Here is a 15,046-nt window from a genome sequence, read left to right on the forward strand (position 1 = left end):
ATAAATGTTTATATACTTACAATAACAGATGGTATTAATTCCTGACAACATTTTAACTAAAGTCACATTTAATTTCTCCATCCCTGTCTTAATCAGGGTTTAATTAAGTAGATTTAACATAGAATGAAGCAGTTGATAACAGAAATGCAATGCTACATGTACACACCATACTTTAAGATTTCAAAACTCCCATCTCCCTGGAACCATTACTGGTATTTGCAGATTAAAGAATCAAGGTTGATATGGTTCCTGAGATGTTTAACACTTCTCTGGCCATTGTAAAGGTCTATCTGGAACACAGTTATAAACTAAAGCAGTACAGACAACCCAGCTCAGTGATATGTACACACAAAAAGCCTTTGGATGGAGTTGATTCTTCTTGGCTCCCTTCATTCTAAATAATTTACATCAGCATCGTCTGCAGAGACTTGCGCACTGTAGCCATCTCTTGCTGTTGCTGTTGATAAAAAAAAACATGTATTGTTTGAAATCTGACCTAAATGATGAATAGTGTCATTTTCTAAATACTATGCTCATGGTCCACACTCATGCTCGTAGTATACTCACATTTTCAAAATGGCACATCAATTTGTATCATTAGCAACGTTTCAGCTAAGCTAAGGGTGACATAAGGCATGTAAACAATGTGTTTAGTAAGTTGATCTGTCATTTTACTTACTGTGTCCATGAGGATCTTTTTCTGAAACAGTGCCATTTCCTGGCGCAGCTCGCCCTGTACATCACCCTGCTGGCTGACATGGGTCTTCTCCATTGTATCAAGGCTCTACCAGCACGGCGAAACAAGGTGGCGTGAGAACCAGCCGGGACATAGATTTAAAATCACAAAGTCTACTATGAGAGAATATACCTGGATGTACTGCTCTAGCAGCTGCTTGAGAGTCTTCAGTCTCTGGCTTTGGGAGGCCCTCATGTGCTGAAACATTTTCTGCTGGTGCTGGAACATGCTCTATGGCCGGGAACACACACACCTATGCTTAGATGCCTTGGTTACGCCAGTGTAACTCTGTATTAGGTAGAGAATAGAAATAGGTTGAAGATTTTTCAGAGGCCTGACAGAGCAATACCAGTAGTTTCTCCTCGTTATCCTTGGACTTCTGCACATCTGTGTCCCACTGGTTGAAGACTGCATTGAACTGGGTGCAGTAGTCTTCTGTCACTTTACTCCTGCAGAATTGATATCATATAAATCAGGTTACACACACACACATATTTGCACCCTTCTTTCACTCTACACATCTAATCACCTGTCTCTTTGTTGGACCCTCCATAACTGCTCAATCTTCTGATGGCTGGTCTTCACAGAGGACTTGGTGAACGTTTCCAAGCGTTTGCGTTTTGCCAGGAAGGCTTTGTTGATGTCCGCTAGCAGTAAGAAGAAAAAGAGGCTCATACATGCAAAGCAAAATTCAGTGATGAGAAACAATCCCTGTACCAATCAGTGTGCAAGGCCAGAGTAGAGAAGGCCAGAGATTAGAGAAGAATCTAGTAGAGAAGAGTCATGAAAATCGGATTATCCGTTGGAAAACCCAATACCTCCAAATCTGTCCAACATGGTCATCATATCCCCTCTGTGGATGAAGACATAATATATTAATTGAATGACAACAATATGAACCATAACTTAACTCACACAGGATAATACTGTATGTTCTACACCTCAGTCAAATTAATGTCATTTTGTCAGTGGTGGAAAAAGTACCCAGTTGTCACACTTGAGTAAAAGTAAATATACATTACCTTCATAGAAAATGACTCAGGTAAAAGTGAAAGTCACCCAGTAAAATATTACTTGAGTAAAAGTATTAGGTTTTAACTATACTTAAGTATCAAAAGTAAATGTAATTGCAAAAATATACTTAAGTATCAAAAGTAAATGTAATTGCAAAAATATACTCAAGTATCAAAAGTAAAAGTATAAATCATTTAAAAAAATCCGTATTAAGGGATAGATCAACATTTACTGGGAGGGAGGGGCAATCCAAAATAGGGGAGGGTTGTCAAACTTTCTTTTGTGATTTGGGGAGAGTTGTTTTTTTTCTTCCTATAAACAATGGCTTGACGTAATTTTAATATTACCCTAATAAAGTTTGTGGAGGTTTGGTATGGTGTGTCTATTATTAAGCTTTAGCTACTGCAGGACTATGATATGAAGGCAGCGCGCCCCGGCGCTCCAACTGACTCAGACAGTTGAACTTCAGGTGAGGAAGAATGTTTCAGGCCTACCAGTTACTCCTATAATCTAACAATATAATTATTATCTTCATACAAAATATTCTGATCGAACATTAACAAATGACCCTCCTTCTGTACGTCTATATCTGTATTACATTTACATTTAAGTCATTTAGCAGACGCTCTTATCCAGAGCGACTTACAAATTGGTGCATTCACCTTATGATATCCAGTGGATGTATAGCAGACAAAGTAGCCATCTGACATAAAGAAATGCATGTCGGTCTCGTACATTGTCACCGGCATATCTCTATCTCTCTGGGGTTAGGTCTAAGCGTCTCTTCCTTTATATAAATATATATATATATATATAGTGAATTCGGAAAGTATTCAGACCCCTTGACTTTCTCACATTTTGTTACGATGCAGCCTTATTCTAAAATTGATTAAATATTTTTTACCCTCATCAATCTATACACAATAGCCCATAATGACAAAGTGAAAAGAGGTTTTTAGAAATTTTGGCAAATGTATTACCAATAAAAACAGAAATACTTTATTTACATAATTATTCAGACCCTTTGCTATGAGACTCGAAATTGAGCTCCATTCAACATACTTGAGATGTTTCCACAACTTGATTGGAGTTCACCTGTGGTAAATTCAATTGATTGGACATGATTGGTAAAGGAACACCCCTGTCTATATAAGGTTCCACAGTTGACAGTGTATGTCAAAGCAAATACCTAGCCATGAGGTCGAAGGAATTGTCCGTACAGCTCCGAGACAGGATTGTGTCGAGGTACAGATCTGAGGAAGTGTACCAAAACATTTCTGAACCATTGAAGGTCCCCAAGAACACAGTGGCCTCCATCATTCTTAAATGGAAGAAGTTTGGACCCACCAAGGCTCTTCTTAAAGCTGGCCGCCCGGCCAAACTGAGCAATCGGGGGAGAAGGGCCGTGGTCTGGGAGGTGACCACGATCCCAATGGTCACTCTGACAGCGCTCCAGAGTTCCTCTGTGGAGTTGGGAGAACCTTCCAGAAGGATAACCATCTCTGCAGCACTCCACCAATCAGGCCTTTATGGTAGAGTGGCCAGACGGAAGCCACTCCTCAGTAAAAGGCACATGTAAAAGACAGCCTGCTTGGAGTTTGTCAAAAGGCACCTAAAGGACTCTCAGACCATGAGAAACAAGAATGTCTGGTCTGATGAAACCAAGATTGAACTCTTTGGCCTGAATGCCAAGCGTCACATCTGGAGGAAACCTGGCACCATCTGTACGGTGAAACATGGTGGTGGCAGCATCATGCTGTGAGGACGTTTTTCAGCGGCAGGGACTGGGAGACTAGTCAGGATCGAGGGAAAGATGAACGGAGCAAAGTACAGAGAGAGCCTTGATGAAAACCTGCTCCAGAGTGCTCAGGACCTCAGACTGGGGCAAATGACCCTAAGCACACAGCCAAGACAACGCAGGAGTGGCTTCGGGACAAGTCTCTGAATGTCTTTGAGTGGCCCAGTTAGAGCCCGGACTTGAACCCGATCAAACATCTCTGGAGAGATCTGTAATGTCTGTATCTATGTAATTGTACATGTTTTTATTGTGCAATATCGGTCACTTAAAAAAATCTTTGGGTATATATGCATTTTTTTAACTGACAAATACAATCAATCAATCCAAACTGTGCGGCAGCACATTATTATTGTGGTGTTGAAAACGCAAACCATGAAATTGAAGTGCCAGAAGTTGGTATGCTTGTTTAATGGTTGTGTGGTGCATTGGCACAGAAACCTGTTGGTGGCAAATTGGTTGCATATATTTTATATAATTATGAATGGCATCAAAATGTTGAACATCTGAGTTTCCCCTAAATCAAATCACATTCTATTGGTCACATTCACATGTTTAGCAGATGTTATTGTGGGTGTAGCGAAATGCTTGTAATTCTCAAGAGCTAGAAGCAAGGCAGTCGGCGCCATTTTTAATGTAGGTACACACAGGGTAAGCCCTAGCTGATCATTGTTTGCAGCCAGTTCTGATTGTAGTGTAACGAAACAAGCAGGGAGAGTGAGCTTGTCTGTGGTGGTTGGTGAACCCTCAACCCTCTTGCCCGAAGTCCTGCGTGACATCAACTGTGCCACAAAAATCTGCTGAAGTGGCAAAGTCGATATTCACATTTATAACCATCGCTACAGTCATTGTTTGTTTGTGCTCGTAAACATTATTTTGAGTTCATTCTGAGGGGGGAGATTGTTCAATTTATATTACCAGTACAAGGGGAGGGTCATGTGAAAATATTTTGAACTTTAGGGAGGGGGTGCATTTTTTTATGACACCTTGAGTTGGACCAGCCCCTCCCCCCCGAGTCAATTTCGATCTGTCCCTAAGTAAACAACATGGCACAATTTTCGTTTTTTAAAAGTATTTATTGACAGCGAGGTGCACACGCCAACACTCAGATATAATTTGCATACAAAGCATTTGTCTTTAGCGAGTCCACCAGATCAGAGGAAGTAGGGATGACCAGGGATGCGCTCTTGATAAGTGTGTAAATTGGACCATTTTCCTGTCCTGCTAAGCATCCAAAATGTAACGAGTACTTTTGGGTGTCAGGGAAAATGGATGAAGTAAACAGTACATCATTACATTCCAAAATAAAATAAAGTAAAAGTTGTCAAAAATATAAATAGTAAAGTAAAGTACAGATACCCCAAAGTAGTACTTTGAAGTATTTTTACTTAAAAACTTCTTGCCACTAGGGGGATGCTATTTCGACATAGCACAAAGGTGTACCCAATGTAAACGGCCTCGTACTCAATTCTTGCTCGTACAATATGCATATTATTCTTACTATTGGATAGAAAACACTCTCTAGTTTCTAAAACCGTTGGAATTATGTCTGCGGGTGAACCAGAACTCTTTCTGCAGCGAAATCCATGACAGGAACTGCGAAGGTCTGAAAACGAAGCTCTGCTCTGAGATCAGTTTTAAGCCCTGTGTGTATCGTATGGATCGACCCGCCTTCCCCTGGATGTCAGTAACCAATGAGAAGTGGAATGGGGTCTCTACGTCATTCTCAGAGTTTATAAATGGCCAAGGAGCGAGAGTACCTCTCTTTTCAACTTTTGCCTTTACGCAAAGCAGGATCTCAGCATGGCATTTTGGAACGCTCAGTTATCGACCTTAAATATATCCGTCTTTAATTTAATTTGATATAGGTGTTAGAAACATCATAACAAATTATTTTAAACCGAGTTATATCATTTTATGCGAGTATATTGCTATTTTCAGAATTTCCTTAGAATTACGTTTTGGGTATTTGGGCATGCGTGACCACATAGCTACTGTTAGCGGCTAATTCCGAAGTTGAAGGCCGACGCTTTACAACCAAGCAAGGATTCTTTTGGACAAAGGACCACTCGGCCAAGATTCTGATGGAAGCTCGTCCAAAAGTAAGAGCTATTTATGATGTTATTCCGTATTTATGTGTAAAAATGTAAACGGATTTGACCGCAATTATTTCGGCACTTGTCTGGCTGTAGCGCACACTGTATGTCTTGTAACGTTAATTTTAAAAATCTAACAGCGATTGCATTAAGAACTAATTTGTCTTTCAATTGCTGTCCAACCTGTATTTTTTTAGTCAAGTTTATGAATAGCTTTCGATAAGATTAGGTGCCTTTCCAAAATGGCGCCGGCCAGAATGCATGCCCTGTTGCTACTGATCACATTGTATAACCACGGTGTGTGCTGCTAAATATGCACATTTTCGAACAAAACCTATATGGATTGTGTAATATGATGTTACAGGACTGTCATCTGAAGAATTTTGAGAAGGTTAGTGAAAAAATTAATAGCGTTTGGTGGTTTATAACGTTATTGCTATTTTTGCCTTGAATCAATGCTGCCGTGTGACTGACTATTGTACTAAGCTAAGATAACGCTATATTGTGTTTTCGCTGTAAAACACTTAGAAAATCTGACATATTGGCTATATTCACATGATCTGTGTCTTTCATCTGCTGTACGCTGTGTATTTTTAAGAAATGTTTTATGATGAGTAATTAGCTAATACACGATGGTCTCTGTAGTTATTCTAGTCATTTTAGTGATAGTTGTGATGGGGGCTGCAATTGTAAACTATGATTTCTACCTGAAATATGCACATTTTTCTAACAAAACCTATGCTATACAATAAATATGTTATCCGACTGTCATCTGATGAGGTTTGTTTCTTGGTTAGTGGCTATTTATATCTTTATTTGGTCGAATTTGTGATAGCTACTGATGCAGTAAGAAAATGGTGGAGTAAGAAAATTGTTGTCTTTTGCTAACATGGTTAGCTAATAGATTTACATATTGTGTCTTCCCTGTAAAACATTTTAAAAATCAGAGATGATGGCTTGAATCACAAGATCTGTATCTTTCATTTGGTGTCTTGGACTTGTGATTTCATGAACATTTTATTTTATGATATCCCTGTAACTTTAGGCTAGGCTATGCTAGTCAGCTTTTGTGATGGGGGGGATCCCGGATCCGGGTTAGGGAGGCGTTGAAGTCCTTTACATCACTGCACTTTGTGACAAATGCTTGGCCTACCCTTTGGTGATGTCAATGTCATCATCTGCCTCTGAGAGACGTTTCCTTCCTCTCAATGTCTCAGCCTCAACTACTGTAACAAAACAAAGTAGACTATTAGATAGTATGTCATGAAGAAAAAAACACATGATTTATAAGCTACCAGCTTTCAGGAATAACGTTAACTAAATTACCTTGAAGGTTTTCTTTGTTGAAACTCCCATTGAAGTCCTCCATATGGGGTTTGCCTGAGGTGGTTTTAGTGCCTTTTGCTTTGCCTTTCAGAGCACATCCATTGTGAGTTGCCATATTTTGCTGGTTGACAAGAAAGAAGATAAATGTGCTACAGAACTGGTTCAACTGACAGCTTTAGCCTATTGCTGACGTTATGCTAACCTCGAACCTAGCTAGCTAGCTACGTTAACTACCTTGTGTGAAAGAAACCTGACCTATTTTGGCCTAAACAAAACAGGCTATCAAAGTAAAAATCCTTATTTTGCTAAAGACTTTTGTTTTAAACTTGTTAAAATATATGTTAATATAAAAGCGAGCTAGCTTCACTGCCCTACCATTTTTTTGGTTAAAAGTATTTTACTAGGTTCGAGAGCTGGCGCTGAAGTGAACAAAAAAATCTGCGCGTGAGAAACGTTGACGCGCCAATTGAGCGCGGGACCAAATTACGTCACTGTTGGTGGATATAGGATACAATGTTTTTCTTGGTAGAAACATTGTTACAATTTGAAACTGCTCTCTAGTGTTACTATGTGTAAAGTGTTGATATCTGGTTTTAATGTCTATGAATGATATTTACACCGTTTGTGATGTTTAGTTGATTCAATGGTCCATACTAAATTGTTCACTAAATTGCTATTACCGGTATGAATACAGGGATTTGTATTAAGTGCTTGACTTGGCAGAAGTTCACCAGCTGAGAACAGGTGTTGTGCCGAAAAGCTACCCGCTGCCAGAACCCCCCCCCCTTTTCGCGTGAACGCGCGCACACTCATTTCTTCATTGCTGTGACTTGCTTGCTAGTTGAGATTTCTGATCATGTTAGGCTGTGTTTCATTTTATTTTTATGTCGGTTTGATCGCGGGGAGGCACTAGTAATGTATGTACTTGTGTCATGTGTATTAGTCTATAAATAAATCTCTGCCAAAATTCGTCATCTCTCCCATGTCTTATTCGACTAGTAGTTGTTCTGAAATGTTTATTGCTTGACATTTTACTCCCTCCTCTATGTTTAATATAACACACATATATTAATTATTAATTTTGGTTGCCTATCCTGACATAAAGTTTGTTCTATAGAAAGTATTTGACTCTGATGTGATCCACAGAAAGTATTTGACTAGCCACAAAAATAAGGGGATTTCGGCAAGGCCATTTTCTTGCCTGCCGAAATTCTCCCCCCCCCCCTTCTGTCTTAGGACCCCCCCCCTTCTTGGTTAGTGACTATTTATATCTTTATTTGGTCGAATTTGTGATAGCTACCTATGCAGGAAAAAAATGGTGGGAAAAAAAAGTTGTGTCTTTTGCTATCGTGGTTAGCTAATAGAAATACATATTGTGTCTTCCCTGTAAAACATTTTAAAAATCAGAAATGATGGCTGGATTCACAAGATGTGTATCTTTCATTTGGTGTCTTGGACTTGTGATTTCATGAACATTTTATTATATGATATCCCTGTCGCTTTAGGCTAGGCTATGCTAGTCAGCTTTTTTGATGGGGGGGATCCCGGATCCGGTTTTGTGACTCGTTAGAGGTTTTAAGATTCTAATTTGCAAGTATACAAAGACACAGCTATAATATAATTTGACAGTTCTGTTTTGCCTTTTAGTCAGTATACTTTCAGTAGGTTAATTGTACATTACTTATACTCTCGTACTTACTTTCAAGGCAAAGACCCAACAAGAGTAACATCTTGTTGGCATGGGTGAGGAAGGGTACCACACGCCCATCTGGAGATATTACACCCCTTCTCTCTCAGGAATGATCTGAACATATAAATTATGTTAATAAAAGTACAGCATTTTGAAACACTTTATTGATTACAATATAGAGATTAACAACAGAGGGGAATCTGAGAATGCAGGGATTCAAGCAGGGTGTGAGTTGAAGTAGACAAATCTGGAGCTGACAAGGGCTGGAATGTAAATGACATGTGATCATCTCAGATTATCTAACACCTGAGAATGGGCAGGCATTCCCTTGGATGAAGAGCAGCTCCATCTCGCTGATTATGTGCTGTCATCCAGGTGGAAATGTCACCTGCATATCTGATGTAGGAAAAGAGATAAGAGAAAAGTTGAGTGTCCTGTGAATATGTTTATGTATATGTACTGTACATGTGTGTATGTGTATAGATATATCTTGGTATATATATTTTTTATTTTAATTTCTATTATTAATAGCATTATTGTGTTTTGTGGTTGAGGGGTGCGGGGTGCGGGGAGGTTGATGGGAATGGTGGAGGTGCTGGGGGTGTCCTATTGAGGGCAAAGGGACCTATTGGGGAGGGGATTCTTCATGGAGGCACATTCAGTCATAGTTTTGTTTATTATATTATTATACGTTTATTTATTTTTTTCTTATATTTTTCTATTATTATAACAGTTTACTGTGATTATGGATATGCACTCATGTTGATTTATATATTTGAACTTTCTTTTTCGCCCAGAATACAAATTGTATTATTATTGTTTTCTTATTACTACTATATCTACGTTTCTTTTAAAACTAAAACAGAAAAAGTGTAAAAGAAATGTAGGAAAAGCCATAAGAGGGAAAAGCACGATGGGATGGGGGATTGAGGGATGGGTAGAGAACAGTAGAGGGCTCTAAAAACTATTATTGCTGAAATAACCACTTCCTTTTGTGACTAGAGTCTAATACCTCCTGTGGCACACAACACCGGCACCTAAAATGTTGTACCCTTTGAGCTCACGTTCCTCGTATAGAATAAGTAAGTAAGCATTTCACGGTAAGGTCTATGCTTCTTGTATTTAGCCCATGTGACAAATAAAGTTTGATTTGATTTTGATATTAACTCAAAAGTATTCTGGAGCTCCTGCACGTAAATGTAAACAGTACCTGCAGACAAAATGACCTATTTCAGTCCAAGTCAAGCACTGTTTGTAAATATATTTATCATCATCATATCATAATTTAAGTAATAGACAGCATGCAAGCACCTTTTGTCTCTATTGTCAGATTATTGACATGAAAGATCCTCTCTGTTGACGTTCGCTTAAAAATCCGGGTATTTCAAGGCCACGCCTCTTCTGAAACACTAACGGGAAGTAAAGGGATTACGTTTTTAGTTGAGAGAGCATGACATAAATCCTAATCCGTGTCATGTACATTTAAATATAGCGATCAGAAGAGTAAACTACAACTTTGCTTTTCTGCATTCTCGCAGTTAATTTTTTCTTTTGTGAGACCAATTGACGTGTGATGAGGTGACAGCAAAGGAACCGCCGAAGGTACAATAGGGTCATATTGGCAGAGTTCCAGTTATTTTATACACATATCTGTTTGACTACGTATTCTATGTAGCTTGTTCACTCTCTATTTATCCGATTAAACAGTATCATGTACGCATTGTGGCCTAGCAAATGTAACCGCAACGTTTCTGTTTCTCTCTAAAGTTACTTGCTAGTACATCGAGGCACAGAAACAGTAGTAGAGGAACTGAGAAATGAGATCACGTGGGAGGAATGCATAGTCTCTTAATAATGAGTGTGCAGATTTAGCTATTTAAGTGTGTGTGCCCACAGCGCACTCTGGCACTTTACATAACCTCATGCTCTACAGGTGAAGACAACACACCAGCACAAGTGGTTTAACTTGGATAGGCTACTGGTGGATTGACACACACACACAGAACAGAGGACATGTGGTGGTTCCAGGAAGGTCTGTGTATTCTACCAGTAGCTCTGGTATTATGGACGACAGCCACGTTCATCTTCGATTACATCACAGCTGTGGTGCTGAGACATGTGGACCCACTGGTGCCATACATCAGGTCAGATATAGGCTGATTCCCAAATGCAAACACCATCCTCCTTTTATCCTTGTCTTTTTACATTTATACCTGAAATCACTTCGGTTCATAAGTAGGCATTGCATTGTAATAGGAAGTGCCTGACATTCTGCTTGTCATGTTTCTGTTCAGTGACACAGGGACAGTTGCTCCAGAGAGATGTGTGTTTGGAATCATGCTGGACATGTCAGCATTCCTAGGTAACATCACCTTTACCTCCCTGAGTCCTCTTTTGAATCTAGCCATCAATTTGAAATCACGTGTATATCGGACTGAATTTGTGACTGTTTTAATGTGTGATCATGTTTGTTGTGGCAGGTGTAGCCACCATGTATGTACGCTACAAGCAGGTCCAAGCCTTGACAGACGAAGAGGAGTCAAAGCTCCATAAACTCAACGTCTTGGGCCTGGTGCTGGGATGGACCAGCTCCTTTGGCATGTGCATCGTCGCTAACTTCCAGGTACCCATTGAGTTGTGTCCTGTTGTGTATATCTGTCTCTCGATTTCTTTCGGTCTCTCTTCTACAGTCCTTGTTCCAGTTTTTCCTATGACAATCATGTATGTAGCTGTGATACTGTAAATCAATACCTCCCCTCACCCTCTACAGAAAACCACTCTGTTCTTCATGCACCTGGTGGGGGCGATATTGACGTTTGGTGTGGGGGCCCTGTACATGCTGGTGCAGACGCTGGTGTCTCTGTACATGCAGCCTCACGTCCACGGGAAGAGTATATTCTGGGTCCGACTCAGCATTGGAGTGTGGACCTTTGCCAGCATTATCAGCAGTATCCTCCACTATATTTCTGCCAAACATGCAAATATGAAATCATGATTCATTGTTGCTTATAGATTGTTGTTGCTATTAGACAATTACAGTGAATGGAAGCTGATAACTTGCACAAATTGCAAGGACCTCTGACAACTGCAAGAGTTGCCCTCTGTAACACGGCTCTAGATCCTGCCTGTTGTACTCCTTGACTTCTTCTCTGTGTTTGTGTCATCTCTCATCATGTACAGCAGTCTGCCTGGAGTGGACGTGGCCCATAAACTGCACTGGATACCTGGAGAGATGGTTAGTAACCTTATTCTGTGTGTGTGTGTGTGCGTGTGTAACAGTTATGTTTGTTGCAGGGCTACATCCCTCACATCATCAGCGCCATCTCTGAGTGGTCTCTGGCTCTCTCCTTTGTCAGTTTCTTCCTCACCTACATCCGAGACTTCCAGGTACTACAGCTCTCATCCTCATTTCCTCTATTCACTTACTTTATCACTAGAGCCACATTTGTTATTGCTGGGCTGCAGTAAAATCCTGCATACCCCATAGCTCTCTGGGGCAGAAATTGAAGACCACTTTTCTAACAACTGTGCTCCATTTCCCATCTGTAGAAAATAACGCTGCGGGCAGAGGCGGACCTAAAGAGTAATCACATGTATGATTCACCGCACTACAGCGTCACCACACCTCTCAACCAATCAGAGACCTCTCCACTACTGGCGGGGGGCATCTGAACAAGACCACTCCTAGTAGTGTGGTGGAGTCGAGCTGTAAATGTCAACATACTGAATGGAATAAATGAGATTATATGCGGATGGTTCGAGCCCTGAATGTTGAAAGCCGTGGTATATTAGACCGTATACCACATGTATGACCCAAAAACATTTTTGGTGTTCTAATTACGTTGGTAACCAATTTATAATAGCAATAAGGCACCTCAGGGGTTTGTGGTATATGGCCAATATACCACGGCTAAGGGCTGTATCCAGGCACTCCGCGTTGCATCATGCATAAGAACAGCCCTTAGCCGTAGTATATTCGCCATATACCACACCTCCTCTGGCCTTATTGCTTAAATATAGAATGCTGAGTGTGCGATCAACAAGCACTAAGATACTGCTGATAAGCCTAATTCTTAGATACAGTAGAAATGCCACACGTCATTCTAAACTGACATGCCTTTTGATGTCAACTGCACTATTTTCACTGACATTTGGTTCTTGTGTTAGGCTCAATAAAAATATGTACTGCTCATAAGGGCATCATCTGACAAATGTCATCTGTGGTGTGTAAAAGGTTTTCATACCTTGTACATTTTTTTAGTATTCAGAACACAACTATGCTATTCTTATCAACCACTGGATGGTGCCAAAGAGCCAGCAACATGTTTGGTTCTGCTTTCTTACAAGTCTAGCAGCCCCCACCTCAACACAAAAATAGATATGAGCATTTGTTGCGTGAGCTTACGTTGATTGTCTTTCATGAGAATTTATATTATTAAGTGGTTTGAAGCAAGGCACTTTAACTAATTATCTAGAAGTATAATGATGCATTTACTCTACTTCACTTCTGCTTTGGAATGCTAAGTTATTGTGCTCTGGCTGTGAAGCCCTCCGTGTTAATGTAGGAGAATAAGGAAATAAGTTTTGCTGTAGATTTGATCATAACTGAATGGATTGTATTTTTTGTACTTTTCTAATTTGGTTTTGTGGTTTTCTATTTCTTCCCCAATTATGATTTAAATTACTTCCATACAGACCCATTAAAAAGCAATGTATTCACATCTCTTTAACATTGAATGGATAAAATATAGGGGATGTAAGCAGGTTCAACATTTTACTGAATCTCTATGATTCTCTGGTTATTAATTTTGTTTCTACTAAAAGTGGATTTTGTTGTATAAAGAAAATGGCAGCTGGCTACTTGTATTTGCACAACAAACACTTGTCTCAAATACATCATTACAGTTGTTGGTTAGCTAATGAATTTGAGCCATAATAGTATTGATATGAATTCAGTCAAAACACATCAAAACAAAACATGGTATCAAGAACAAGATGAAACGATTAACAATTCCCCACATGGTAGTTTCTTGTCATTGTTGGTAGCAATCTGGCCATCCAGAATTACAACTCATGGACTGCTGCCCCATTGAACTGTGAGGATCTTTTGTGTGACGTTGTCAGCTAACTCATCTATGATGCTCTGGTTATTCATTTGTTTTCTACTAAAAGGTTTATTTTGTTATATAAAAATGGCAGCTGGCTACCTGTAGCCACCTGTTTCTATGACCGCACTGGAGGTGTGTGGAGGAGGTATTGCCATCATTGCTGTTAACTGACAGGGAAATATTTTAGGCAAATCTGATCCATGTTTCCTAATAAACGATCACATCTGCAGTAACTACATAGGAGCTTTAATTGTCTTGTCTCCATTCTCAGGAATGGCAAGTATCATACATTCACTGTTGTATGTGAAGGCTTTATAACAGAATAAAAACCTTTTACTTGTATCTAGGTCTCTTACGGTGGCCACTTGCCATTTTACCCGCGGTCACGAGTCATGACAGCAGTAAAATTCCATGTCACTGTAATTAGGCTTTTCCAAGCTCTGATGCTGCTGATGGTCATTTATAACCTACCAAACATGGTAACTGCCTCTCTGTCCCTCTAATCACTCTGACATCAATGCAAATGTCATCAAAAATCTAACAAAACACTTCATAAGAGCCCATGAGCTCATGTTGCTCAACATTTCTATAGGCTATACAATTGCATTAGAAAACAGTGATGGCCTCTTAAAAAGAAGAAGATCCTATCATCTTTCGATAGGCTAGGTCAACTATATTGATTTCTGAACTTTCCTAATATTTCATGTGACTTATTTCAAATCATCATTAATCGCATCATGCAGCTATAGAATTTATTAAAAATCAAACCACACAGCCCAACATTTGTATCACAACATAAATAAATAACTCTAAATTAAGCATACAGTGCCTTCGAAAAGTATTCAGACTTAATTTTTTCCACTTTGTTACATTACAGCCTTATTCTAAAATGGATTATAAACAAAAAAATTGTCAGTAATCTACACACAATACCCCATAATGACAAAGCGAAAACAGGTTTTTAGAAATTTTAGTACATTTAAAAATTAAAAAACAGAAACATCTTATTTACATAAGTATTCAGACCCTTTGCTATGAGACTCGAAATTGAGCTCAGGTGCATCCTGTTTCCATTGATCATCCTTGAGATGTTTCTACAACTTGATTGGAGTCCACCTGTGGTAAATTCAATTGATTGGACATGATTTGGAAAGGAACACACCTGTCTATATAAGGTTCCACAGTTGACAGTGCATGTCAGAGCAAAAACCAAGCCATGAGTTAGAAGGAATTGGCCGTAGAGCTCCGATACAGGATCTGGGGAAGAGTACCAAAAAATGT

The 15,046-nt window shown here is 39.5% G+C and overlaps 2 protein-coding genes across 4 annotated transcripts; one reads left to right on the forward strand and one right to left on the reverse strand.

Annotated features, from left to right (window-relative positions):
* Window positions 1–28: 28 nt before the first annotated feature.
* LOC129815920 (synaptonemal complex protein 3-like) lies at window positions 29–10,046 on the reverse strand. Of its 2 annotated transcripts, none has more exons than XM_055870132.1 (10): window positions 9,969–10,046; window positions 8,667–9,053; window positions 6,968–7,088; window positions 6,795–6,864; window positions 1,555–1,589; window positions 1,266–1,383; window positions 1,086–1,185; window positions 869–967; window positions 680–784; window positions 29–457 (listed from the first exon to the last, which is right to left on the reverse strand). In XM_055870132.1, the coding sequence occupies exons 2-10, from the start codon at window positions 8,733–8,735 to the stop codon at window positions 404–406; spliced, it is 771 nt and encodes a 256-aa protein (XP_055726107.1). In that variant the 5' UTR covers window positions 8,736–9,053; window positions 9,969–10,046; the 3' UTR covers window positions 29–403. The 2 variants fall into 2 exon arrangements, with proteins under 2 accessions (XP_055726107.1, XP_055726106.1); XM_055870131.1 differs by having other exon boundaries at window positions 33–457; window positions 6,795–6,867.
* LOC129815919 (DNA damage-regulated autophagy modulator protein 2-like) lies at window positions 9,630–14,107 on the forward strand. 2 transcript variants are annotated; one of them, XM_055870130.1, is made up of 8 exons: window positions 9,630–9,739; window positions 10,591–10,801; window positions 10,952–11,019; window positions 11,138–11,280; window positions 11,428–11,605; window positions 11,810–11,892; window positions 11,952–12,044; window positions 12,207–14,107. In XM_055870130.1, exons 2-8 carry the CDS (start codon window positions 10,671–10,673, stop codon window positions 12,327–12,329), a joined length of 819 nt encoding a protein of 272 aa, XP_055726105.1. In that variant the 5' UTR covers window positions 9,630–9,739; window positions 10,591–10,670; the 3' UTR covers window positions 12,330–14,107. The 2 variants fall into 2 exon arrangements, with proteins under 2 accessions (XP_055726105.1, XP_055726104.1); XM_055870129.1 differs by lacking the exon at window positions 9,630–9,739 and adding an exon at window positions 10,060–10,259.
* The last annotated feature ends 939 nt before the right edge of the window (window positions 14,108–15,046 follow it).

The sequence above is a fragment of the Salvelinus fontinalis genome, chromosome 18, assembly GCF_029448725.1.
Source record: "Salvelinus fontinalis isolate EN_2023a chromosome 18, ASM2944872v1, whole genome shotgun sequence".
NCBI classification, from domain to species: Eukaryota; Metazoa; Chordata; class Actinopteri; order Salmoniformes; family Salmonidae; genus Salvelinus; species Salvelinus fontinalis.

Bases quoted from the DNA above. Each gene is read 5' to 3' on its own strand.
- LOC129815920 (XM_055870131.1), bottom strand. From the start codon at position 8,735: ATGGGCGTGTGGTACCCTTCCTCACCCATGCCAACAAGATGTTACTCT. The intron at 6,868-6,967 runs GTAATTTAGTTA...GTTTTGTTACAG, and splicing joins CAACAAAGAAAACCTTCAAG to TAGTTGAGGCTGAGACATTG. The intron at 968-1,085 runs GTATTGCTCTGT...TCCCGGCCATAG, and splicing joins ATAACGAGGAGAAACTACTG to AGCATGTTCCAGCACCAGCA.
- LOC129815919 (XM_055870130.1), top strand. From the start codon at position 10,671: ATGTGGTGGTTCCAGGAAGGTCTGTGTATTCTACCAGTAGCTCTGGTA. The intron at 11,281-11,427 runs GTACCCATTGAG...CACCCTCTACAG, and splicing joins GCATCGTCGCTAACTTCCAG to AAAACCACTCTGTTCTTCAT. The intron at 11,606-11,809 runs GTATCCTCCACT...ACTTCTTCTCTG, and splicing joins CTTTGCCAGCATTATCAGCA to TGTTTGTGTCATCTCTCATC.